We start from the raw sequence: 27,948 nt of genomic DNA, 5'->3' as shown, positions 1-27,948 counted from the left end.
TGGGAGCTACTTTATAGGTTTGAATGCTACCCGTAAATAGGTAAATGCAGCAGTTTATCTAAATAATTACATGTTTTTCTTTGATGTAATTGCTTTTGCCAAATCAAGAAATGCAACTACTGTTTGACTGAGTTTGGTTTCTCTATGGAGAGGTGAAGGCCATTTAAGGGCCTTATTTAACAGGACATATTTCATAAAATATTCAGAACCCTTCACTTCAGATCAAGGTTTAAATTGTATTCTTGCTGTTCAATCTACAGTCGACAACTGATAATGACTAATTTGTTAAACACAAACACGTCTGTAAATTACAAAAGCTTCGTTACAATTCCAGCTTTATCTGATTATGAGCATTCAACCTGACTGCAGTCTAGTCCAGTTTTGACAGGACGTTATTTTGAAAGACATAAATTTACAATATAAGGTCCTCCAATACACATTATATGGTAGGACAAAACAAAACGCCAAACAGAACACATTACAACACAAGTAACTGTAAATCTGCCGCCTCCTCTTACATACTCAGGAAAACCAAACTTCTTCCCCTTCATCAACCCTGATCCAGCCAGTTTTCACCCCAGCAGAGACTCACAGGGCAGCAGACACACTGCTCCCATTACAATTAGTAATGCAGCAGTACTTACAGCAGCGTGCTTTCTTCCCATCCTTGTATCTCGCCTCCCTCTATTGTGTTACAAATCCACTGCCCAGTGAAGACCTCTGTCTGACCTAGTTACATATATACAGCAAATAAAGGTCAAACGACAGACTTAGGAAGAGCATTTTCTGGCTGGTGTGTGTGTATATTCATAATGCTTAACTGGGTTAGAAATGAGTGTAAAGCTGTCTTCTTAAAGCTCTTAGAGATTGACATGTTAGTGTCCGTGTGTATATGCACATGTGCACTGAGGGAGACATCTGTTTTTCTGCCCTGAGGGGTGAAAACGAAAGAAAAAGGCAGCAGTGACAGACAGTAAGCAGTAGTTATTTATCAGAATGTGAGGAAGAAGAAAAGTCTAATCCTGGCAAATTACTCTGAATGTCATCAGCAAAATAACACGCTGTCTAGACTTTGGCAACACATGATCTGAAACAATAACTTCTTAAACGTTGTGTAAAAATCAGCATTTTGTTCTAACAGTATTGTGTTTATCACAACTCACACAGCACTACAATCCCGCTGTGTCTTCACAGAAGAAATGCTCTAATCTTATAATCGATATCTGATTGAGGACATCATGAAGCAACATTTGGGCTTGACACAAATCAGCTAAATCAGTCTGAATGCTGCTAAGGGCAAAGTGTCAGAGACTGGCCACATCTACATAAATTTGTCATCTGATAAGGCAGTGAGATAACACTTGGGCCCTTCACACTTTTCTTATTCAGTGTCTATGAAAGAAAGCTGTGGTTTTTTGCACAGTTGATCATTGCTCATGATCAATAAACAACAGAGAGGGAGAAACAGTTATGTGTACAAGGTAAGAAGAAATAATTCAGTCACAGAAATACCAAGAAAACAGATATATTTCTACTAAAGTCAGACCCAAAAGCTGTGTCCCGGCCTAGATATTTAATCATCTGAAAATGTTAAATGAGTACTGCTAGTGACAAGCAGAGATAGGCAGTAAAGCGTTACTATAATCTTTCACGGGAACGTGAAATTCACAGAGAAAACCCCGTATCCCCCCACTGACATGACCGCTGTGGCACCGCGCCTCCAACAGCCTCACTCCTGCTACACAGGTGAAAAAAGACTTAGTGGGAAAGGACTTAGTGCAGAGAAAACCAGCAAGACTCTGCCACAAAATAATCCACTTGTGTATCATCAGCACAAGGCTAACTTGACTGATTAAATTCTCTTCTCTATTGAATTCATACAAAAACAGACACATATGGCGTTATAAACGACTATTTCTTGGTAGAAATTCTCTTTTGTACGAAAACTTCGGCAACGGAGTAGCAAAATAAGGTGTCTTAATTAATAAGCTTTAGAAATGCTGAAAAGATGATTTTGTAACCTTGGTACATGTGCAGGTTAGGTGTTTTTTATCTGCATGTGAGGAGAAAGCTAAGACTTCTTTTCTCTTTGCTAATTTCAGCTTTGGCTGAGCTGAATCTCAGTCAGTTACAATAAAATAGAGTCACATTTAAACCTCTGAGTATAATGTTCTTACAGTGAGAATATGTTTTTTCTCAAGGCTTAAATTTAGGACATTTATTAAACTAAAATGTAGAGTACTGGAATGTCTGATAAAGACACTCTTTAAACTAAAATGAGTGTACGCATTTACAGTTATTTTATGCTTCACTGTATGCTTCTGTAAGAATCAAATAAACTGACAGCCTGACATGGGAAAACAAAAGAACTCTGGTAGATGCTGTGTAGAAGAGACTAAATCAGCATCGACTGGTTATACTGTATAGGTGAGATTCTGAGAAAAGGCAATAACAGAACTGTAGTGAAGCTACTTAACTACAGTCAAGACTAAGCCACACTATCAGCCACTGTTTTCAGGCTCCGTTCTCAAATTCATCTACCCATTTATTTTCTTAATCACTCATCCAGTTTAGGGTTGTAGGGGTGCTGGAGCTTATCCCAGCTTTCACAGGGAGAAAGGCAGACTATACCCTGGACAGTTCACCAGTCTACTGCAGGGCCATCACATAGTGAAAGACAATCATTCACAATTTAAAATGACCAATTAAGCTAATATTCACGCCTTTGGACCGTGAGAGGCAGCCACAGCACCTGGAGTGAACAGCCGTTACATTTGATCCAGGACCTTTTCTTGTTATGATGTAACAATATTAGCCACTACACCACCCAATCTCACATTAATATGCAGGTTCTGTATGCCATTGCAAAGACGAGGCAAAGACATTAATGATACTTTGGTAGTTTGCAACTGCTGCAAAAAATAAACTAAAGCTAGATGTAGCACAGTAAAACCTGTAACACCCACCTGCACACTTCGGGTACCTCTGCTAGAAACAGCGGATCATTCTTTCAAACTTCTAAATTTATTTTATTTCCGTGGTCCCACAGGTACAGACATCAATCATAAAGAGGATAAATCACTGGAAGGTATCAACTCCCCAAGCACTAAAAGCTTTTATTTTTTGTTTGCTGTGAAGTAACATTTTTATTTTATAGAGTTGGGCACTACCATGAGTAGTAAAATCACTACTGAGACCAAAAATGTCTAAGTAAGTGACGGATCAACAATCTTTTTCTTAAATAAAGAAGCTTCAGTTAAGGATATCCAGATTATCACATGACAATCAAGTTGGGAAGGCCATAAAGAACGCAGTTGAAGGCAGATGGTGGGAGAGCCATTTCATGCTGATCATCACCTTCCTTTCTGTCTTGTGAGACAGCGAGGAGCTCTTGATCTACAGAGAAAGCAGTTAGCTGTAAGTTTTATTGAATTTTGCTCCTTTTGTGCAGTATTACCAGTTCTATATTTAGTTATGTAACAATTCTGCTCAATATAGATCAAACAGAATTTATAGACAGTGATTTTTTGTACTCAAAGAGAAACATAAGCATGCAAATTGAATGCATTAATAATAAATAGAATGCAAAAGTGAAGCTACATATATGTATATATATATATATATATATATATATATATATATATATATATATATATATATTTATAGTACCATTTGATCCTTTGACCTTGTGAATACCTTGTGGTATCTCTGAACTGTCCCCTTTTCTGAGGGCATGTACGGCCTGGCCAGAGGTTTGTTGAATCCTTAGTATATCTGCAAGTGGTGGCACGCACACACACACACACACACACACACACACACACACACACACACACACACACACACACACACACACACACACACACACACACACACACACACAGTGCTAATGTAACGTCTAATAATACCCACAGGTGCAAAGTAAATATTTACACATACTAATTTACAATCTCAGCTTGCAGTAATGTAACGTTTTAAATACACGCCCAGAACCTACTGTCTAAAATAGCGGTCACATTATGTGTGTTCTGTTGAAAGCTGCTGTGCCACTGATTCAGGACTATACAGCCAGCACCACTCAAACTGAGCAGCAGAGCAGTCTCCACGGGATTCTGCAGGGCAAACGTTCCTGCACTGGAGAGAAGCAAAGTAAAGACACAAAGGGAGTAAATGTTGTCTACAAACCTTTACCAAGCAAACAGTCAAAAATACTGCCAAGAAAACAAAAACTTGGAAAATGCTTTAGGAAGGCAAAACAGAAATGGAAAATTTAGTTAGTATTTCATTCATTCTAACTTCTTTGATACCTCCTTTGCCTGCCAAGTTTGGACTGACGGAGAACACTGGCCTTGTTGTGAACCTGGTCAAAGAGCAGAGCCATGTGGCACTCTAAGGAAAAAAACATTATTGCCATCATTCAATACTTTGGGTAATTTTAAGAAAAGTCTCTTGCTAAACAAAAGGATAAGATATATGCTAAATGCATGGCATCTTTTTACTTTTATTTTAATTACGCTGTTAAGCACAATGAATGACCAAGGTTGTGCTTAAAATGTTTACATTTTTGAAATAAAGTTGAGGGGTGTATGATGTATTTGAGAGATAACTGATTAAAGCTGCTGTGAATAACAGAGGGACAGTGCGTGTTAATTAACTAAAACATGACATTTTAGCCTCGGACCCACATCTGACCAACTCTCAATCTGATTTACAAAAACAGAAACATGAGATGAAATATGGAAAAGTTATGACAGAAGGTTAGTTTAAGAGCCAAAGAGGCTTTTAGCAGGATTCTCCTGCACATGTTCGTTGGACACTCCATTTACGTAGAAGCACACAGGCACTCGACCTGTGGCTGTGAAAAACTGGTGCTTTTGTCTGCTACATTTACTCCAGCTGACAGAGACAGTAATGTTGGTTTCCAAACCCTTTGGCTTTGTAGCTGTTTCATTTTTAGTATGGCAGTAAATGCATTCAACTCTGAGGTTGTTGTCAAAGCAACATTAAAGTAGTTTTGTTCTTTAAAGAGTCTTATTTTGTATGAAGTACTGTTTTGTCAGGATGACTGCAGTCCAGGACATGTTGTTTCCGTGTGGAGTAAATTATATTTTGCCATATGAGCACACCTCCCTGACCTTTTCATAGGTAAAAATGGAAAGCCAAAGGTGGTGAGAGCAGAAGCAACCCTCATACAAAGGGTACACCCTCATAGATTTTATGGCAGCTTCTCAAGGCTGGCTCATTTAAGTTGGACATTCAAAATTGACAATTCTTTCTGAAAACCACGGATACAGTCACCACTGTATCAGCCTGTATCTGGTTTTAATCAGCATACAGTTCAAATGTCAGCATCCACATGCACACGGCACCTCCGCGAGGACCCCTCTTGATGCTCAGTTTTATGTAAAGCTACTGGAACAGCACACTGGGACTTCTAGAGAATGCCTTTTATAGAGAAGACCTTGCTTATTTAGATAGTAAATATTACAACAGCATAGCTCCGTGATTGCCAGTGATACCCCTCAGCCAGTGTTGGGAAGGTTACTTTTAAAATGTATTCCACTACAGATTACAGAATACATGCCCCAAAATGTATTTTGTAACGTATTCCGTTACGTTACTCAATGAGAGTAACGTATTCTGAATACTTTGGATTACTTAATATATTATCATGCTTTTTACAACTACATGAATGTACTATTGCTGTGTGATTTATTACTATTACTGAAGTTTATTCGACATAGCAATACCAACTAGATTTTTAAATCTTAATATAAAATGAGTAACAGTAGGGTGGACATTAGGTAAGGCAGCACTGTTTGCAACGATCTCGTATAGAAAACTATCCTGCGTGTATATAAAAAAGGTCTGCTGCTCCGAACCGTAGCAAAGGGACCTCTGGTTAATATGTCGGGTTCGTGTCGGGCTCGTAGCTGAAAACTAGCTTTACTTTGTTGTCTGGGTCAACTTTGCTAGCGAGAGACAGAGAGAGGCGTTGAAAGGCTGCTCCAACGGAACTTATTGTTTCGGAGGAAAACATGAACACAGTGTACAGTCGAGTCTTAATAGCTTACTTACAACTGGGCTACACTGCCCATGAGGCTACATTCCTTAGGGCTATGCCTGTAACACTCTGCCTATTGCCCTCATATTAAATAATTTTTTGAACAACAATTTAAAAAAATATTTCGTCACATCATTATGCGCAAGTAGAGGTGAAATGGGCCACGAGATTGAGACCCAGAAATTAGAGCCTCTTAATGCGTTTTGTTTGGGTTTCCACCAGCGTGGAATGACCAAAAATAGAGAGGGGACAGCCTAACATACGAAACAGGAAAAGACCGCTGTGTAATCCATTTATTTTAACAAAGTAACTGTATTCTGAATACCACCTTTTTAAATGGTAACTGTAACGGAATGACCACACACACACCGCCCGATAGAGTGATGAGAATACCCCGTCAGCCTTTTACAACTGAGGGATAAAAACATACAAGCAGCAGATGGTGCTACATGTCCTCAATGACACCACTTTCCCCGAAAAACATAAATTGAACAAAACCTAATCATATCATGTTGGCCAGTTAAGCAGTAACAATCGACTGTGTTGTGAAGTAACAGCTGCAATTCAGACCACTGTGTCATTCACACTATAGTTAGCAGCACTAATGTCGGTCTAGTGGGTGCCACATATGTCCGGCCTGGGGCAGGACATATGAGGCACACTGCCAATCACATCTCAGATTACCTTTGCTTGCTGGTGAAGGAGATGAAAGGGGACGTGAAGGTGAAGCACAGTTGTTTTTTAAAAAATATCTTTTGAAAGTGTAAAAAGCATTTTTAGTGCCAGTTATCATTTATTTAAAAACTGCTGAAAGGGAGGAGTGAAGAAACTTTCTATAATCACTCAGAATGTCTCCTCACAGTAAACAGATTACGACAGGCAAAAGTTCCTGGGATTAGACTACCCTTCTTCTACAGTTTCAACTTCTGAAGAAGAAAGTGTAAATGACCCTTGTTAAATTTATTTTTACAAAACATTATTTCCATACAGTCAATTAACAGCAGCCTTCCCAGTGAGCATGGCCCAGTATTAAAGTCAAAATCATTAATCCTCATTATGTTTTTGATATTACTTTATTTATTACAGGCACTCAGTGAAGTTGAGGAAATGTTATTCCAAGTATTAGCTAGTAAAACCTCATTGATTTCTCACTGCAGTGCAAGGATGTTTATATTTATACTCACTCAGGGAATGAAACATTGACAGAGTTAAGGAGATTAAGCCCACTGCTCCATTTACTGTTTACATAATCTACAAAGCTGCTTCAAATTTTAATCATTCATTCATTCGTTTGTTCATTCATTCCAGTATTTTGCCTGTTGTTTTCACCCCAGTCTAGCACCTAAAACACGTCAGGAAACTCAAAGCTTTGTGTGATTTCATGAACTGATACATATAAGAGAACAAATGACTGTTGTTTTCTGCCGTGTCTTTGTTGTTGGTATTCTCTTATTGCTCTCGAATCTCTTCCTCTTCCATGTGTCAACTTCACTCCTCTGTTCCTTCTCGTTTCCCAAACCCGTCATTGGTGCCTTATTAACACAGTATTACCTTATCAAACATCTTCCAAGTATGCCAACCATGTCACAAATTATTTAGGTTATCATTTCATGTATATAATTAAAATACCATTTTTCTTTGCTTTGTCTGTACTAAGAACAACCTTATGAAGTTCATGTCAGTGTGACAATGACATTGGCTGGTTCTGTGTCATTCCACTCATTACAGTCTTCGTATTTTTTAATGCTCACATGCAGTAGTAGCCATAACAAAGTGATGAATGTACTGTGAGTTATTAAATTATGAGATGGAAGCAGTAAATGCATTGTCTTTACATTCCTTTATAAATACTACAATCACAGACGGGAAAATGAGTGTAAACGTACCAGACAAATTGAGGGATGCTAGTTTGTCAGGTGGTATGTTTTCCATGAAGTGTTCCACCCCCAGGTAAATAAAGCCACTGCATCTGCACAACATTTGCTCCATTTCTGACAGGCTTAACAAATATGAAGATATGTTAGCAAAGCAGAAGTGACTGGTCGTGTGTTGAATATAACAGATACAGTTGGCTGTTGCTGTGCTCAAAGAGCCAAGAGGGAAAAAATGGTGTATAACTTTGATTTGCTGCACTCTAAGACTCACCTGGGTGTCTGTTTGCTGCCCATGAAGCCCTCCCACAGATGAGTTACATGCTGGGTTTCCAAAATCTCCTTCATCTTCATGCTCAAACTGGTCCCTTCTGTGTGATATAGTGTATATTATTCTAGACATCTTAAACACTTTATCTAACCTACAATGACCAGTTGCATGTCTTTGAATATATCCATCCATCCATCCATCCATCCATCCATCCATCCATCCATCCATCCATCCATCCATCCATCCATCCATCCATCCATCCATTCTCTTCCAATAATATTAACAAATTACTTACCAAAGTGGCCATCATTGTAAGGATCAACGAGATCTTTAAAAGGCATGTTAAGAAGTATAACGGACCTGAATTAAATGAACTGAATTAAATACCCAATCTTATATGTGAAATTACATATTTCTGTTTAACAAAAGTAATTCTGAAAACAAAAGATACATTTGAAGTTACGCATGTCCACTGGAAAGGTGTTAGAAGGCAGCACATGACTGGCAGGTACCTGGGTAAACAAATTTTAGTTTTTACAGCTCAAAGCAGCTAAAAATGTATACAAAGTGGAAATAAATAAATGACATATCACATAAATGTGCAAACATGCAAATATTATTTTGTACACACTTATATGTGCCAACTAATGTATATCACGACTGAGAAAACAGAAGCAGAAAAGAGGGTTTGATGAAAAAACAGAAGTGATGCACAACAGGGGATAAATACCCAGAAGCTTGAACTAGGATCTTTATGAAAACATTATGTAATTGATTGAAAACCACACTTAAAAGAGACGCGGGGAGCAACTTAAATAATTGCCAGTGCTGACAGGAGGTAAAAGGAATATTGCTTTCTGTATCTGGCAGGCCCAGATTAATTTACTGAACTCACCGCTTTGATGACTTGGCTTTGATCTCCCCTCGTTTTAGTTCCCTTGCCACCTTTGGTCTCCTTTTTGTTGTCACTTTCAACTGCCACAAACAGGAAGCAGAATTAATACATACACTTGTCTGCAGGGCAGACTACACAGCTTTTGGACTGGTAAATAATTTTTATTTTTTTAAAACAACTTTCTCAGAGACAGCAAAGTCATTGGCACTTATTGGTGACAGAAGAACCAAAGGTTTCCTCCTGGCTGCAACGCCTTTGCAAAGGAAAACACTTGCTATTAGCATGTGTTATCATTTTCAGTGCATTACTCAAAACTGATGCTTTATACGTTATAAATAAGGTAGAAAACATTAAGTTTATTTTTATTATTCTGTTGTTCCATTTTTAGTGTCAGGCCATTAGCAGGCTGTAGAAGAAGGCTCCATCTGTTGGCTGACCAGTCCAACACTATTCCAAAGTGAAATCTGTTCAAATGTTGCAAAGATACTGAATGCAACAATTCAACTAATTTGGCATATCCCAAACTTCCATTTTATCTTTTAGGAAAAAACAATTTTGAGTAAAATAACAAAGAGAATAAAAAATAAAACCGTAACATCTCTTAAAACGAAAGTAGTTAAACTACCTATGAACATCCATTCTGATATACGCATTTTAATAACCCAACCGCCTTGATAACAAATGTCCTACTATAGCATGTACTCAAACATGTCATTAAAGTCAGATCTTTGCATAATGCACATCTCAGAAAAACGCAAAGTTACTTTTCATTTTTTTTAACGATTATAAACATGCATCCTCATCAGGTTACGCCCTTTAACCCGAACATCATTTACTAAAACTTATTTATTTAATCTATTCATAAATATCCAAAACTAGTTCATGCATTATAGTCCTTACAATCCTTTATTATCAGGCTAAGGCTCCATGAAGAGCCATCAGCTGAACCGAAAAGCCAAAATAAGAGTATTAAGAGAGACTAACAGAGAGACATATTTCTCCCATATCAGCTTGTCTCCAATCCTGAATGTAGAATTCTTCTTTTTACATACAATGTCCTGAATAATCAGGCTCTGTCGTCTCTTAAAGAACTCTTAATAGCTCATAATAATCATTCCGATAAGCTCTTGTGTCATTTATGGTCCCTTGAGTTTCCAAAAGTAGACAGTATTGGTTCCCCCTCATGTGGAACATGGACAGGATCTGCCGTTTAAAAGTTTGCTTCAAACTTTTCTTTTTGATAAACCTTGTACAGTGGTCCCTCGTTTATTGTGGGTGTTACATTCCAAAAATAACCCACGATAGGTGAAATCCACGAAGTAGCCAACTTTATTTTTTACAATTAATATAGATGTTTTAAGGCTGTAAACCCTTAACTTACACACTTTATACACTTTTCTCAGACAGGCATCAACATTTTCACACGTTTCTCTCTTGTTTAAACACTCTCAAAGTTCAAACCTTCGTAGAAAAATAAGTCCAGTATTATAGAATGAACCAAAGATCAAACCCTGTTTTCAGGTCCAGAACATGGGAATAGAGCAGCTGCCAGAGAATCAATGGTACAGACGTAGAGGAAGCAAGAAGAATGAGTAGAGTAAAGTTTGACTAATCTGACTGTTTGGTTTCACCTTCTAATCCTTTGACATTGACACTGTTATGCTTGTTGTCTTCTGCTAGCGAAGATCTATGTAGATTTGACAAGCTGAACGCATTCTGTACTGTACAGGAGGCACGACACGAGATTGATTGAAAATGGTCTACAGCTGATCAGGATGCAAACCACAATGTAAAAAAAACCAAACAAAAAAACCATGCAAAACTGCACCCCCCCCCAAAATATCCGCAAAATAGTGAGGCTGTGAAAAGTGAACCGTGATATAGTGAGGGACCACTGTAGTTAGGAATGAATAACATGATCCTGAACCTTAGTTATACTGTTGTGGGCTCTGGCGTGTTGGTCATTATGCACTGGAGAATTTTTAAGCACTCACTCTTTTCACTTTTGTATTTACAATCTATTGCATGTCATTACATTTTCTTTTCTCTTTCTACGGTTCATCGTTTCTTGGCCTTGTTGTTTGTTGTTGCCTCTCCTCTTTTCTCCCATTTCTTTATTCTCACCCTCCCAAGGATTGAAAGTAGATGTAGTAGCACTTTATCAACCCCACAATAGTAGTAGTAGCTGTCTCTCCCTGACCCTGGTTCTGCCCCAGGTCTTGTCCTGTTAGAAGGAAGTCCTTCCTTCCTAACATCACCAAGTACCTGCACATAGGAGACCATTGCCTTAACACAACTGCACCTCATCTTATAATTACTTCAGTATGATTGAATAAAAATGCCTTTACTCTGTTTCAAATGTTATGTTAATATTTTGACTGCATACCTTTCATATCAGGATGTTTTTAAAGATCACACAGCATCACTGACTACATGCTATCAGTATGTTCTACCTTAATCTAGACCACCCACCGCAGTTTGCTGTGACTCCCATAGTTAATTATAAATCTTTCTGGCAATAAAAAATAATTCTAATATAGAAAACTGCTTAGCACCATGGTTTTTTTCCTAAGTGAAAATTAAATGTAAAATCTGACTGTACAGTTAAAATCACACAACCTGATCACTCAGTAACACACACACAGTAAAATCTGAAGAAGCAGTAAGAACAGACACGCGTGCAAAAGCATGTGTTTACCCCCCTGAGGGCAATCTTTTTATAGTTTGTGCTAATTTGTCCTGTGTGTACTTCATGCAAAGTGGTTTCAGGCGCTACATCTTCTTGACACAATGGTAAACTGTAGATGTCAAAATTATGGTAATCATGGTCTGGGGGAAAAAAAGCAAACACTAATTTTTTCTGTGGTCTGATCGTCACCCGTGTGTTTGATCCAGACATCAAAAGATGTATTAAGAAAAGCTTGTTGTAATATTTTCCCATCTGTGGCATACAAGTCTCAAGGGATACACAGACACACACATACATAAATAGTAGTTTAACAGTAACCTTTGAACAGTGACTCAAACGATGCAAATGATTCAACCTTTAAAAAGGTACAGATGTCTGCAGGATCCCATTCAGTGCTCTTTTTACCTCCTTTCTATTCACCTATTCCTTTCCAAAATAGTAAAGCACTGAAACACCATCAACCCCCCAAAAAAGAGAAAGGAAACAACTGGACCGGGCACGATATGTGTAATAAAGTTGATTAAAATGATGCTCATTTGTTTCTGTTTTTACTGTATCAAAAATAAAAACACAATGTGAATACTGTCCTAGGCTTCATTTATTTGCCTTATAGCTTTGCAGCCATGTTGGTTGATTTATCTGAAACAAAAACCTATCCTTAATAAATGTGGATACAATTTCGAAGGGCGAAAGAGAAAAAAACGACAGTGTGTCAGTTTCGGTTAAGGTTCTTTCTTTTTTCTGCCTCTAAACCCTGCAATCAGTTCATCTTCTGGCACGCTGAGCAAGTCAAGACAGTAAGTGTGCAACAGTTTACGAAAAACTTGACGTGGTGCCTTTTTGCGGACCATTGTGGACCATTGACTGTGTCTGCTGATTACAAGCAGGAGACACAGTTAATGGACATCTATTTAAAAAAAGAAAAAAAAAAAGGTTGTGGTGTTCACTTCACAGACGTCTTCATGAAATTCTGCATGACAGCAAGATGTGAAATGACCTTTCTCTCCTGAACAGATTTCTATGGATGGCTGCTTGCAGTCTACATCCTGATGTCAAGATACCTCTGCAAATGTAAGCTATTTTTCACTCAGATAACGAGGAATTATGTGATGTGAGGCAAAGGTCCGATCGTACACCTATGTATGGGTGGGTTTAGGCAACCCAGAAAGGGCTTCCTTCATTTATAGACCTCCGCTTCAAATATATATGAATGTGTGTGTGCGTGAGTGTGTTTGAGTGTGTGTGTGGGGTGTTTGTGTCCTCGACTATAACAAAGTCAAACTTAGGACCTTTTTAATAGTCCATTAATTTAAATTAAGGTCCATGGTTTAGCAATGCCTCACAGTCACATTGAATGGCTGGAGTATTGCAAATATTTAGCTGTAGTCTATAAATGTCAGATATAAATTCTTTATTGGGCTACATATAAATACAATCAATTTTCACATGGCTACTGGTCTTAAAGTTGCAGGTCCCTTGGAAAGGGTAAGAGATTTAGTTCGTGCTTACAAATATTTTAGAGTATATACATGTGTGAATGTATTACCTTTTTCTTTTCTCTTTAGGCGACTGTAAAAAAGCTGAAGGGAAAAGTCCCGAGTCACAGAACTCAGGCTATCTTCTTTCAGGATAGACATGGATTCCAGAGGCAGCTCCAGCAACCTCTTGTCTGCCAGTACCACCACATACTCCCCTGGTTCAGTTGGCATTTTAACTGTATATATCATATACATAAAAGTACAAGTTTCACATGCATCACATATTTTGTGACAGTGTAAATGTCATAGAGCAATATACTCCCAACTGTACAGACATTATAAGGCATCAACCTGTACAGTTTTTAACCATATGTGCAGAACTAAAAGTATTTAAAAAGAAAACTGTAGATGGCTTGATAATTCCAACAATGTGCAGTAGAAAAATCCCACCAAATTTTGGAATAATGGTTCATATGATACAGAGGAATCATGCCTTCAACAAACAGCACAGTTTGCAGGCTGGCTAGTAAGGCTGCATTCCTCTTTCTTTCCTAATCATCGGGATTCCCATGAGTGTACTGCAACCTAGCCACATTAATAGCCTTAAACAATATGGATCTTTATGCTTTTAAAAAAGGCATAGGCTTCAGTCACTTTGCATACTCTAAATGTGCAGAGGAGGTAAAATTGGTGTCATGCTTTGAATATTCTTCCTATGACATGACTAAAGGTAATTACAACCCATTCAATCTGGATTTATGACAATTTAATGCTTTTTAAAATCCTTATTCGATGCAAAAATAACCATAACAACCTTAGGCTGTCAGAGACACAGGCAAGCGTATGTTCAACAGCTCACTGCTCCTTTACCTGAGCTCTCTTTCTCTTCTTTATCTTTGGTTTTGGCCATTTCAGGGGTTGGCAGAGATGCAGCATCTGGCCTGAAGATAAGACCAGGTGAGGATCAGCAAAACTACACTTATGTAGAGGCATTTAAAGTATAAACCATTCATATTATCAGAATTGGTCAGACATTTGTTCCATAACTAAAACCCTGTGTACATAAACCATGGCATAAACAATACAAAAGATTCACATACACTTGAATTGTACACCATTCAAACACTCCATTCAATAGCTCCTTTTATAATTGAGTTCAGATTTCTGAGCATTAAAAAAGTGTTAAAGCCTCCTTCCCTGGGTTAAAAAAAAACATGTAGGGAATATGTAGTTGTTAGGAATTAAAGTGTCTGACATATTCACCTTAAGCAAGAGAAGTCAAACTGTTTGAGGAGTGGATTTAAATATTCTTCCATGTCTTTTACAAGTTCTCTGAAACGACATGCTAACTCTCCTGATAGTTTCTGTATAGAGAAACAAGAGAGAAAGCAGGGTGAGGGGTTTTAGACCACTGATCAGTTTCACACGTACATTTCTTTCAGTTAGATGTTGCTTGGGAATAAAAGTTTTCCCAGTAAGTAAGAAATAGACATGACGTAAAATTAAGTGCAGCGTAGTGAGTGCATTCGTCGAGTAATAGAGTGAAAGGCAAGTCGTGGCTTTAACAGGACAGACATGGAGAAAAACCTGATACTCCTCAGAGGCCTCCAGCCTGTCCTCAACGCTGCGCAAAGAGTCTTTATTGAGGAGGGCATGTCTTGTCTCCTGGCAAAAAGCCCGAGTCTGTTCCCTCAGTGCCAGTAGAGCCTGCGGGCAGACTGAAACCTTGGCCATCCCAGAGCACGTCAAGCTACCTGGAACCACAGAATGACACACAATCAGACATGCATACTCACAGACGCTGAGTACTTACTGGCTTTGTAATTGGTCCCCGTGAGCATCTCCCACACCCTCCTCTTCTTGGTCTTTTCATCTATCCTTTTCTTTTCCTCACTGCTTGTTGTTTAATGAATTTTCTCACATTCTCAGGCAGTGCATCCAGCCCTTTGCACCACTCTTACCACTTCTTATGTCAATCAAATCCAAGAAAAGGTCATGAGTAAAGTAAGTAAAGCTATATGCTAATATCACGACTTATGAACTTATTATGACTTATGAAAGCTGGTGTTTCATGCCCCCCCCCCACCACCACCACCACCACCACACACACACACACACACACTCTTCTTGATTTTATCCCCTCTTTTTGTTCTCATTGAATCTGAACTTTTCATTTGCCTTTCAGACAAATGTTACGTGGGAATATTAAATTCGCCTTGTTATGTATAAATGCAGACAACAATGATGCATGTGTGAGATAAAGACCACATTCCTCAGATGCAGATGCAAATCAGATGCAGTGTAAAGATACAGAGAAAAAGAAAGTACACATTCTTTCATTTCTAAGTTTTTATATATTAGGGTGTAATAAAATATCATCTGTTTCCCATAGCAGCTCATAAAATTTGGTTAATGCAACCTTAGGCCAACAACAACATATGAAATGTCACAAAAAAGTAAAGCAAAATGCAGAAGCAATGTGTGAAAAACTAAATACACCATTCTAGCTTCTAGAACCATGTAATTGCTTTCTGTATAATTATCATGCTCTCACATTATTGTGGAGAAAGTCTGAGGCTCTTCTTTGTGACATTCCTTCAGTTCATTGATGTTTGTGGGGATTCCTTTATGCACAACTGCCTTAAGGTCCCGCTACATCATTTTAGCCATGTCAAAATCTGAATTTGACAGAACCATTACAACACACTGGTTCTTTTCTTTTTCAGCCATCCTGTTGTAGATTTGCTGCTGTACTTGGGATCATGTCCTGTTGCTTGACCCAATGTGGGTCAAGCTCTGGTTCTCGAATAGATTGCCTCATATTTGACTCTAGAATCAACAGCATTTGATTAGCAGTACCTAGCTGTTACTTACCGTCTAAATTCATATGGAAGCAGTGAATGTATTTAAATTTGTTTTTTATACACTGCTTCTGCATTTTGGCTTAGTTTTTTGGCTTAGACACAGTGCCCACCTAAAGATCTATCTCAACAGTATTAGTTTAAAAATATGTATCACACCTGTAACTTGTGGTGTCCTTCCCTTCTGAGCTTTAGTTGCCTCATAGAAACCACCATAGAGTTGTGACCTAAAAAAAAACAACACAAAAAGGAAAATAATTTCTACTCTTTAACTATAAACCCTTAAAATATGTGGTGCATCACCTTTACTTAGAACATACTTAATTGAAAAGAACATAGAATTCTCTAGTCACGTTAAATGCTACTCTCAACATGAATCATTGGGCTCATTCAGCTCCTCCAAACAGGACTACAACTAGTGTGACTTGTGACCTGTGATTATTCACTCAGTTGCTTTAATACTATTGAGATAGGGGACAAAAGTTACACAAAAGAGACAACAAAGATATAAAATGGAAAATGAAAAAACATAAAGTACCAATCTTCAGAGTGCTGAAGCAGCAAGATCTTAAGAGTGGGGGGGAGTTCTCCCAGAATGCTCGGGTGGTTGGGGATGATTGTCAGGTGGCTGAAGGTCTGCAAATCAGATAGTAAAGATCACAAATGTATATATAGTCATAGCAACTGCTTTTTGTTTCTCTCTCTCAAATGAAAGATCTTACTGAGCAAAATTCTCATTTGAATTCCACAACCCCAATCCCAAAAAAGTTGGAACACTGTAACATTTAGATATCAAAATGTCCAAACTGAGACATTTTAAGATTGTGTTAAAAATCATAGTTCATTTTGAATGTGATGACAGCAATACATCTGACAACTCGGGAGAGGGGCAACAAAAAGCTGCAAAAGTGAATGACACAAAAAAGAAACAGCTGGAGGCACATTTTATAAATAATTAGGTTAGAATTCTGAGATTAAAGTCAGAATTCTGAGAAAAAAATAATTCTGATGAAAAAGTCAGAATTCTGAGAAAAAAGTCAGAATTGTGACTTAAATCTCAGAATTGTGACTTTAATCACAGAATTCTGACTTTTTTCTCAGAATTCTGAGATAAAGTCACAATTCTGAGAAAAACGTCAGAATTGTGACTTTATCTCAGAATTCCGACTTTAATCTCAGAATTTTGAAAAAGAAGAAAAAAAAAGACGTGCCCACTTTTTTTCCCCCAGTGGCCCTAATCCTCTTCCATACATTTAAAATGGATTAAGCTGTTTAAGCCTTTTTTGGAAAACATGAACGCCATGTGCTCTGGACTAAAGAATTGAGAACTTGTTTTCAGGTCTCTGTTTAAAAGCCTGCGTCTCTGATGGTATGGATGTACATCAGTGCCTTCCTTGGAATGGCAATGGTTGGGGAAGATGTAATAAAATGATAAAATACAAATAGAAATGCACAATGTATTGCCAACTGCTGCACCTGTAAGAAAAACAAACTTACAACACTGGGAACATAAACATTCGAAAATGCACAGGTACATAAATCAATCTTCTTGTGGTTTGAGTGTGAGAGAGAGAATGAGAGAGACCGTTGGGGCGCACATGGTCATCTGGGACTCTATTGGGTGGGAGTCCCAGATGACCAGGGGCGATGGGCAGCCAACCCCACTAGAGGCTGGTGCGAGCCGGGATCAGCATCCCAGGGCTCCAGGGACCCAAGAATAACCCAGTACCTGGGAGAGCCTTAATATCAAAATTGAGGGGCAGATAGCAGTGAAGGGGTGAATGGGGCCAATACAGCAGCCCCACCCACCAACTGCTGGTTAGCCCACCTGTCCCCCAAAGCCCTATGTGTTTGATGATGTTGTGAACCTTAATGACTATAGTGTAGAGGGGCAGGTCGCTGCGCAGTACAGCGAGCAGAGCCAGATGAATGGCTCTACCCGCTGTGACCTACGAGACCCACAACCCTCCATCAAGACTCTACCCTAGAGGCTACCCCTGGAAGGATACAGCCGGGAAACAACTGGTTCAGTAGGCAAATTGGTATGTTCTGAAAACAACATCTTTCTCTGACATTACAAATGACAGAAATTACAAATTCTCTCATTCCTATTACCGTTTCCTAAATATTCTTCTCGTCCATAAATGCTGATTTAAATATTCTCCTTTAATATTCTCCTTTATTCTCCTTTGTGTCAATGCCTGTCTGTCATCAGTTTTTCAATGCATATGTTTAGGAGGTCTCAGCAGCAGTTTTCTAAAGCTATAAACAGCTGTTTAACTCTTTCATTTCATTTTATAGCCAATATCAAAACATTGAACTGTTTCTGATAAAATTTGTTGGCTGCCCAGAATGCTCACAGGGCTGCAAATACTACAGAGACGTCAGACACTGGACTTGCTGCTTTGACATAAAACCCTTTAAAGCCCCAAAAAATGTTTCCAGCTCCACTGCTCTGTGTGACTTTGGAACCCTACAGTGCAATTGAAGCAAAGGGCATAACAGCACCACTATTATGCTCCCCATCAAGGGAATTTACTGAGCTGGGTATGACAGAATCCATAAATCATGAGCATGGGTGTTTGGTGACCTGCTACCTTGGAGAGGCTGCTAAGGGAGTCCTCCACTTCCCTTATCATGCTGCTGGGTCTCTCCTCGAGAGAAAGAAGCAGATTCCTGCGGATGCTGAGCAGAGCTGAGAGCTGGGATGCACTGGTGTCGGCACAAGCAGAATTTAGGACCTCAGCCATCACAGCAACAGTGCGGCAGCTCTGGGAATAAAGGAGACGGGTGGACGAAAGAGCGGTTAATCTTAAGAAATTACCATAAGTGTTCTTAAAGAACATCATAAGCAAGCAAAGACAAAATCTGAGCACACACACATCATCTTTGCAAAACACAATAGGAATGTGTTTTGCATGTACCTGAAGCAGGGCAAGATATTGACCTGCCACTGCAGGGTCAGACTGGCCATGACACTCCAACATGTTCAGAGATGCACCGGCCAAGATGGAGGAGGATAAATTGTGTTGGAGACATAGGCTGATGGACTCAGCCAGTGCTTTGCTGGCTTGTGCCAACAGTTGCTGAGCTTTCTGGCTTTTCTGTAGCAGAATAAAGAAACATAAGAAGCACACATGTACACATCATGGTCATGCAGTTGTAAATATATGTTTACATGCATGTTAAAATAGGACTTCTGGAGCCAAAGTAACAAAAATGTATACTTCTCTTTAATGAAAGTTACCCCTGCATATGGCTTAAAATCAAATTCTACAACTGTGATTGTATACATATGCAAATTAGTCTCTGCCTCACCCCTCTGTTGCTTGTCTACATAGCATCCCTGTAGTTGCTCTGTATCAGTGAACCCCATACACTCACAGTTAAGTTCTTGCTATATGGTGTAAGTGTTTTAGACGAGATATGAAAATCCAGTGAGTAATATGTAAATCTAAAGGTCCTGTCACACAGAGAAGGAGGCTGTTCCAGCACGTCAAGGGAGCGATAAAGTCACAGAAACAATGAAAAAATACACTGTGTCCAGAGCACACTGGAACATACCTATGTGCTAGCAGTTAAAACTAAACACAACTGTCAAAGCTTTTTTGCACATGCAGTATTTAAGTTAGAGTAACTTAACATGTTGTTGTCAACTAAGGTAATGCAATCTTCACTGTACCTCACTTGTGTCTGCTCAAGTTCGCTTCATGTGTGTCTGTTTTCACCGTGAAAAACACACAACAGAGAACAGGAGGAGAACGAGGAGACGCACACACACCTGATGTTTTCAGCCAGCTAAAAATGATACACCAAGTTGCCAGCTCTGACAGCCTCACCCCACGTTACAAGTTTCTTGCCTTTGGAAACTTTTTTTGGCTTCACAGACAATATATGTTTTATGTAAAAAGGTATTTTCCTAGGGTTATAATGCTATATCACAGGTGTGTAGAAATGTGTAACTACATTGGCAACAGTGTAAGTGTGATTTGTTAAAGCGAGCACTTTTTCCAAAACAGTGGTTGTGGAGCAAAACGAGCTCAAGGCTTTTTACGTCAAGGGTTCGACCGCTTTTTTCCTTAGAACACAGACAGTGGAATGCAATTTGTCAGAAATTTCAAATCATAGTTTTTCCTGTCAGCATGTGGAGCATAATCCATTTGAATATGATGTGCAGGTATTTCTGTATTTATACTACATTGGAGGTGACGTTTATCAGGTAAACAGTTATCTAGATGCCAAAAATACTGTTGACATCTAAAGTAAAAAGCAAATCATTGCAGAGAATAAAGAGTTCAACATTTTTACAATAAGTGTAAACAGATTTGGTGTTAAATGTATTTTCTGCCCCCCAAGAACTCAGCAATATTAAGGGTTTAATTATGAATAATAATATTTAAGGATGCGCTTTAAAATCTGGTCTATAAAATAGTTTGCAAGTGGTTTCTCCGATGGCTCATTTTAAAGATATTATGTAAATAATAAATACTTTCTACATGCTTACATGCTCTTACATGTTCCAGTTTCACTGTACAAAGCATACGTACAGCAACAATAACAGCATCTTGATCTATCTTTACATAGGGTGTGGAGCATGTAGACCACGATGATCACTTCTGTGAACACTACTTATTTCATAAGGTTTCAGTTAATAGATAACAGTCCTAAATGGTGCTTTAATTCCTCATATTTCTTTAACTACAAGTGTTATTAAGTAAACTTAAGCAAGTCAAAAGAAGGAACAACAACAACAACAACAAAAAACCTCATCTTACCCCACCATGCTCTCTAACAGAGAATTAGCTTAACAGGCAAAGCACAGTCCCCAACCTCCCCAAATAAAACTGCATAATAGAGAAACTGGTTAAAGCTGTCTGTGCAGGTGATTATCTCATTTTGATAAAATTCAAATGGCGCCGGGATTTTAGGAATAATACATTTCGTGACAATATCATTAATCTCAAAGCAGACAGGCACGTCAAAACCGAATCTTACTTAACATTCCAAAATGTTGCCACATAAATAATACACTTCCTCTCCTTTTTTCTTCTGCAAGTTTGATGTTTACAGGAGATCTTTCTGTGCTCACTTTCAATATGAGAACTATGCAGGATGCCTGGAAAGTTCCCTCCGAGGGATTTGAGAAGTGGGGAAAACCTTAATATAAAACCACAGATTAGAGATGAGTCTAGGGTGCAGGGATCACTTGTCAGAGGGTATGTACCTGCAGCTCAGAACTTTTGGCAGAGGTCGTTCGCAGCTTTTTTCTGCTCGATCCTCTGTCTTTCTGTGAATCCCCTTCCTCTGTGGAAACGGCTTTAGAACCGGCCCAGGCTTCCTTCTGCACAAAGTTGTTTCAAGATCATGATTAGTATAAAATCGCATCATGATCACAAACCTTGAAGTTCTAAGCTTCTCTGTCTTAAATTATGTAAAAGAATATCCATCTCTCTAATCACTATAAGCTTGTAACCCCGTGTTAGGTCATCTGTGCACCGGTGCATGCATGTGTGTATCTGGGCCTGCATCCAAAAAGGCCTGATTGTTCTCCAAGATTTCTGACTTCCACAGATAAAGAGAAATTATATGAATGATAAAGTTTCTACAGTTTTCCTTTCTATGGCCCATAGGGCTGCAGACATATACATTACCTGTAAAGCTATAGCTGAACTTTTGGGTTATGCACCTGCTTATGTGTGTCCCACAGAGAACACAGATAAATGGGATCCTCCTGCACAGCCAGCAGTCTCATGTACTTTCCCAATAGGCTCATGCAGTGAGCTCTGGTCTCCATACTGTCCAGGGACTGAGAGCTGACTGCAGCCAGCTGGCCTAGAGCAATCTGCCCCAAGGTTGTTCCCACACTCATCCATTCCTGGACAAGACACAACAAAATTAAGGTCAGATGAGGAGATGGATCACAAACAAAGTGCTTACTTGCACTGACAAACAACTAGCTGAATTCACAGACTCTAAATTTGATTGGATACATTCATTCATTGATGTTTGGGAGTTGGCTGTAGAGAAATTTGCTTTGGAAGCAAATGCAAGCCCAGGTTTGATCTGTTTTTAGCTGATCAAATTTGAGTTGATCTGCTTTTCTCTTGTAATGGGAAAAGATTTTATGAAAGCCGCTAAGAAGAGGCAGAATCGGCCTGTGTGGAGGCAACATGAAGTACTCTAGCTACAAAATGTGTGTATTTCTCAAAAAATAATTTCCTATATGTGGAGAAAGTGATGAAGAGAAAAGCAAAAGAAGATAAGACAGAAAGATCGGAAACAAAGAACTGGGATTTTACAAAAATAACACACACTGTCTGATAGAAGGGCAAAGATTGATAGTATTTGTCATGCTAGTAGAACTGCGAGCTCTCAGACTCATAATTTAAATGATCGATATTAAATTAATAATTTCCACTTCAGACTTCTGGATGATGCAGTTGCTAACGTCTTATTGGACTTTCCAAGCATGCATCAACTGTCAGACAGGACACTGAGAATGGATACAACTCTAAAGTAGTTGTCAACAGAGTTGAGGCTAAGAGCAGCCTTTGTAAATGTGGATCTTAACAGAAGAAATACATGCTAGTACTGAGTGCAATATGAGGCTCTCTCTCACCTGAGGAGCATTCTACAGCAGAGAGGAGTAAGTGCATACCAGCCCATGAACGCTGGCAGCTATTCAAACATCTCTTGCACATTGCATTACTAGAAATCCCACAGACGACTCTCATAACAGTGCACACACGATGGCTCCTAGTACTTTGCATGTTAGCACCCCCAAGTGGCAGCTAACCTGCACACACCTCTGAACTAAATTTTAAGGAAACATTAGGAAAAAATGGATCTTGGACATAATCAACTGTCTTAAAAACTGTACATAGGAAACATGACAAATGAACTAAGGGTTTATAGGAGGATGGGGTGTTTTTCATTTATTTAATAGCTGGTTTATTTTCTATCCTTAAAATATGTTTTAGATTCTAAGAGTATTTTCTTAGAAAAGATCATTTCAGCTAAACTGCAGTATGGTGGCAAAGTTTTAAGTCAAGCCTTGTTTTGTTGTGCTTTGTTACAGATACATGCAAACATACATGGAAATCCTGTAATGAGCTTGTGAATATTTGGTATGACCACCTTCATTTTTAAACTTAGCCTGAAATCTCTTTGGCAGCGTTCCTGTCATTTCTTTAAATAGTCTTAAGCAATAGTTCTCCAGGCTTCCTGAAGGACATTCAAAGCTCTTCTTTGGATGTTGTCTGCTTCTTGTTCTGTTCTCTGTCGAGATAATCCCACACTGCTTCAAAAATAATTTTGAAGTCTGGGCTCTGGGGAGGCCAATCAACTGACTGATAATGTTCCACTGGGCATGGAAAGTATTTGTGCCCAAATACTTTTAGATTAAATAACATTGAAAGAATACACATTTAAATAAATAAAAATCTACAGGAAATGTTTCCAGTTGTTATCTTTGTTAGTTTGTAAAAAAAAGTTTTAACATAACCATCCTGTAAAGGTTTATTATTATAACTGAGGCTAAGATTCCTACATGACTGTGAGTCTACTGTTTTGTATTATTATATTGTAAAAAAAAAAAAAAAAAAAAGAAGGAATAAAATAAAGCTATAATAATAATTCAAATGTGTAGAATGCAGAACGCCGGTGTATAGCAGAATCTAAAAATGTATCATATCAACTCATGTCAAATGAGGGGTCTGTGTTGTGCTAGGCATGATCGACTACATCTGAATCCAACAAAAAGATCTCACATTTGTACCACGATGTCAAAGTGTTTGCAGTCTAACCTCTTCTTTGGAGTTAGGCTCAGGTGTGCAGCGTGAATATTCCTCCAGTGCTATTTCAGCTAAGGTCATCTTCTCGCAGGCCAAAGCCTGCAGCGTCTCCTCGGCACAGCGCTCCTCTAGCATGGACAGGCAGAATTCAACCAGGGCCAGCCGCAGGCCAAGCAGCCTCCGCGCGGCTGCCAGTGACAGTCCATGTCTCTGGCAGGGATGAAAACAGCACCAGTGTAAATACACATGATACAAATACAAGAAGCAGATTATAACAGAACTCTAACATACACAAACATATTCTTCATATGTTGTTGTGTATGAGGCAGAACTCAAGAAATGTTATACTTCAAGAAAGTGTTATAGTAAGCGTAAGTGGGCAGTCTATGGTTTTTAAGATAAAACTCCAAACAACCTAGTGACATCACATGCTGTGTTCACACAAGAACACTAACTTCTTAAATCCAGCTTGACAGACAGTGTTAAATAGATGACAGCTTTTTAGAGAAGGGCTCCATGATGTAAATTAGCCTTAATGCAATTAGTGTTTCATTTCCACGTATCAGCTGACAAATATTCTCTCTGGTCTGTTTGGGTATACGAGTGGGCTGTGCTGATGAGTTCAGAGAAGATCCTAGATACAAAGTTGGATCAGATATTCTGAGATGTGGATATCAAGAAACTCGGGCAGCAGTTTGAAGGTGAAAACCCAGATTTAAATAGCACAGAATTAAAAAACGGGTGTACCCAGATTATAAATATGAATAAATGAGCATGACTTCAGAGGTTACAACTATTTTCAATGTAGGGTGGCAAAACTCATCCAGTATTGGGCAGCAGCACCACCTACTGAAAGCACAGTGCTACGGCATAGCTTTCAGCCTCCAACAGCTAAGTCAAACATCCATAGCAGATTTAATCAAAAAACGAATTGAACAAGGATTTGTGGCAGGTGTGGGAACTGTTGGATCGATCTCTCTTTTGTGATTCTATCAGAGCTGCATCCATCGTTATGCCAGTTCATCTCTGCCCCTGAAGCCCTCATATAACTTCATCTGTATGAGAGTGTGAGGGCTACACTGAGGCCCAGTAGCAGGTTAAAAAATGATTATGTTTAACTGTGAACTACTTAAGAAGATTTACATGAATGAATATGGAGGTATATAAAGAAAACATAGATACACTAATAATTAGCTATCATACAACAAGGAAGCCCAGAATATGACAGTGACACAGTAATACAAGCTTTATTGTGATTCGGTCAAGCAAAGAGCACAAACAAAGCCTGTTACTTAGATGTTCCAGAGTAAATTCCCTTCCTCATTCCAAATAAGCTCAAAACTTCTCTAAATAAAAACAAAAATTGAAAGAACTTCACCATCTGCACAACAATCTCAGCCAGAGTGCTTGGCTGTTAAACTCTGACTGTTATAACCAAACAAATGTACTATCACAGCTGCTCAAAGTCCTTTTTCAGCCTTATTTTCTGCTGCTTCAAACATGAGCAGACTTTCTGTGACTGGCTGAAAGCACAGATAGGAAAAGAAGTTTCTAAGAACATGTAAGAGATTAAAAAGCTCACAATGTTTTTTGCAGAAAACATCATGACAATGACAGATGACAGATTTACCTCTTCCTGTGGGGGGAGCAGACTCTCAGCATTCTGTACTGCATGTTCCTGCACCGTGACAGCAAGCTGCAGCTGAGAGAGCCCATTCATCAGGAAGCTCTGTTTCGACTCTCTTTCCGTAGTATGATTGGCTAGGATTCTGTAATAGTTGTAATAGGATAAAAAACGAATGATAGTAGAAGATAAAAAGCACACCAAGACAGAAAAAAAAGGTGTAATTCCAATCTGTCCCCTACATCCTCCCACTCGGTAATGAGTCTAACTCTGTGTGGGATCACACTTGCAGCTCCTGAAGGGCTTCTTAAATAAAACAAATTCGGGTGTATGCTTTTTTCAACATAAACTTTAACTACCAATCAGCAGCTGCAGCATTGTACACTCTAATGGATGGAAAATGCACCTACAGTTAGAGCATTTCATTTGTTGAATAAAGACAGTTTTTGTTTAGCCTCTGTTTGTTGGTTTGTATTTAATACTTGGATGAAAATACTTGGATGAAGTCAGTGACTGAAGTCTAGAACCCACAAGCATTACTTGAATTAAAGCTGAAAGTCCCCATTTCAATCACATCTTTGTAGTTTGATTTAAAATACACTGCAGCAGTGTACAGAGGCAAAACTACAAAAAATGGTCCAACAATAATGGGCCTCACGTGATTCCATTTTATGATACACTTCTTATGATTATTTTCTTCTTTATTGTTTGTTATTCTTATAACCTTCAAAACTATAAATATTTTTTATCAAAAATTTAAAACATTAAAGTCCATCCATCCACTTATCAGGGTCGTGGAGGGGGGGAGCTGGAGCCTATCCCAGTTATTACAGGGCAAGAGGTAAGGTACACCCTGGACAAGTCACCAGTCTGTCATAGGGCTGAAATTCACATAGGCAATTTTGAATCATCACTTAACCACATGTCTTTGGACATGTAGGAAGAAGCTAGAGTACCCAGAGAAAACATGCAAACTCCAAATCAGACTTGATGGTGGAGCTGAACTCAGAACCTTCTTGATTGTTAGTCACAGTGCTAACGATTACACCACTGTACTGCATTGTCACCACCAAATTCTTTTCTTTTGTTTTGGATTTTTAGAAAGACAAAGTTTTGAACAGTACCCAAGTAGAAAACTATTTGAGTGTGCGCAGGGAGAGAGTGTACCAGCTGGATTTGGGCAAAAGTTTGTCTGTGTGAGAAAACAAGACTGAATGAAAACAAGCACGGGGAAACAGAGTTACACTTTAATTTGCTGTAGTGAAAACTGCACTTCCATACTGCACATAGCATGGTTTAAAACTGTTCCAATTTTAAATACTGTTCAATTTAGGCCTGGTGTAACTGTTGACTAACCTCAAACCATGCGCACATTCTCCATGTGCCTCTGCTGCCTGTTGTCTATAGCCGAGTTTAGTAAAGCCACTGGCGCTCTCTCTGAGTGTATCACAGGCAGTCATTAGCCTCTGGAAAGCCTCAGTGTGGAGTGTCTCCATAGGTTCCCCACTACCAATGGCACGTATACATTCCAAGGCTCCTCTGAAAAGCAACACATCACACTGAGTTAGATAAAGATTACATCAAATACATAATTGATGTAGACATTGCTACATAATCAGTGTTGTCAGTTTCTTTAAACATTTATAACATAATTTGAAACAGATGTTCAAATGAATTACACTGAATGCACATCATGTAAAGCAACTAGAATAGTTTCCAACATGCAAAGTAGATCTTATTTCTTAAAGTTTAAGCCAAAGTCTGTAGTGAAGGCACATTGCGACATTCTGTAAATGGCTTAAACAGTACTTAAAAATACAATATATATTATACAGCTAAATAAACCTTAGACTTAAAACAATACAATAGTTGTTTGGGACAAAGCATCAGTGTGTTCCAGATATATCTGCAAATGGTAGATAAATGGTAAATAAACTGTTAATTATATAGTGCTTTTCTACTCTGAGTACTCAAATCACTTCTTTAATGCTTAGCACTATTCAAATCTGTATAAGATATTTATAAAAATATTCAACTGTGGTTAAATATAAAATTGATCTAAAATATTCATTGAGTGTGAGTGTTTCATTTTCACTTAAGATCAAAAGTAAAGTTCAGAAATGAAAACAAATCTTAAGAAAACAACAAACATTTATAATATAGTCAGCTTAACTAAGAAAAACCAAACACTATTAACATCTAAGTAGAAAGCTTCATGTTTACCTCATCTCTAATGAGGTGATCAAGAATGTGAGCGCTGGGGCTTGGTTTACCCGCTGCTCAAGTACTAGCTTCAGAGCTCTACAGCCTTGTTTTATAGTCTGATCAACCTATAAAAGAAAAAAAAAAGCCTTGAGGGAAAATTTCTACAAACACAACACTGTGCAAAGACTTATCAGAAG

At 38.5% G+C, this 27,948-nt stretch overlaps 1 protein-coding gene across 4 annotated transcripts in view; it reads right to left on the bottom strand.

Moving 5' to 3' along the window:
* Positions 1–2,209: 2,209 nt before the first annotated feature.
* Positions 2,210–27,948, bottom strand: part of cfap46 (cilia and flagella associated protein 46) — a 65,594-nt gene continuing 39,855 nt past the window's right edge. For 2 of the 4 annotated variants that reach the window (XM_023155618.3, XM_014414364.3), the window contains exons 37-59: positions 27,770–27,876; positions 26,903–27,085; positions 25,553–25,691; positions 23,935–24,132; positions 21,816–22,004; positions 21,354–21,470; positions 19,054–19,233; positions 18,727–18,900; positions 16,668–16,765; positions 16,289–16,356; positions 14,856–15,022; positions 14,532–14,632; positions 14,139–14,209; positions 13,337–13,504; positions 9,102–9,181; positions 8,658–8,718; positions 8,502–8,534; positions 8,210–8,306; positions 7,951–8,063; positions 4,308–4,389; positions 3,998–4,134; positions 3,670–3,774; positions 2,210–3,396 (exon numbers count right to left, since the gene is read on the bottom strand). In XM_023155618.3, the coding sequence (XP_023011386.2) occupies positions 3,275–3,396; positions 3,670–3,774; positions 3,998–4,134; positions 4,308–4,389; positions 7,951–8,063; positions 8,210–8,306; positions 8,502–8,534; positions 8,658–8,718; positions 9,102–9,181; positions 13,337–13,504; positions 14,139–14,209; positions 14,532–14,632; positions 14,856–15,022; positions 16,289–16,356; positions 16,668–16,765; positions 18,727–18,900; positions 19,054–19,233; positions 21,354–21,470; positions 21,816–22,004; positions 23,935–24,132; positions 25,553–25,691; positions 26,903–27,085; positions 27,770–27,876 (2,790 nt within the window). In that variant the 3' untranslated portion in view covers positions 2,210–3,274. Of the gene's footprint in view, positions 3,397–3,669; positions 3,775–3,997; positions 4,135–4,307; positions 4,390–7,950; positions 8,064–8,209; positions 8,307–8,501; positions 8,535–8,657; positions 8,719–9,101; positions 9,182–13,336; positions 13,505–14,138; positions 14,210–14,531; positions 14,633–14,855; positions 15,023–16,288; positions 16,357–16,667; positions 16,766–18,719; positions 18,901–19,053; positions 19,234–21,353; positions 21,471–21,815; positions 22,005–23,934; positions 24,133–25,552; positions 25,692–26,902; positions 27,086–27,769; positions 27,877–27,948 lie in introns of those variants that run through there. The other 2 variants (XM_004554560.3, XR_013101421.1) reach the window with 2 other exon arrangements.

The sequence above is a fragment of the Maylandia zebra genome, linkage group LG13 (assembly GCF_041146795.1).
Source record: "Maylandia zebra isolate NMK-2024a linkage group LG13, Mzebra_GT3a, whole genome shotgun sequence".
NCBI lineage: Eukaryota > Metazoa > Chordata > Actinopteri > Cichliformes > Cichlidae > Maylandia > Maylandia zebra.
This window is presented reverse-complemented; position numbering and strand designations above follow the sequence as displayed.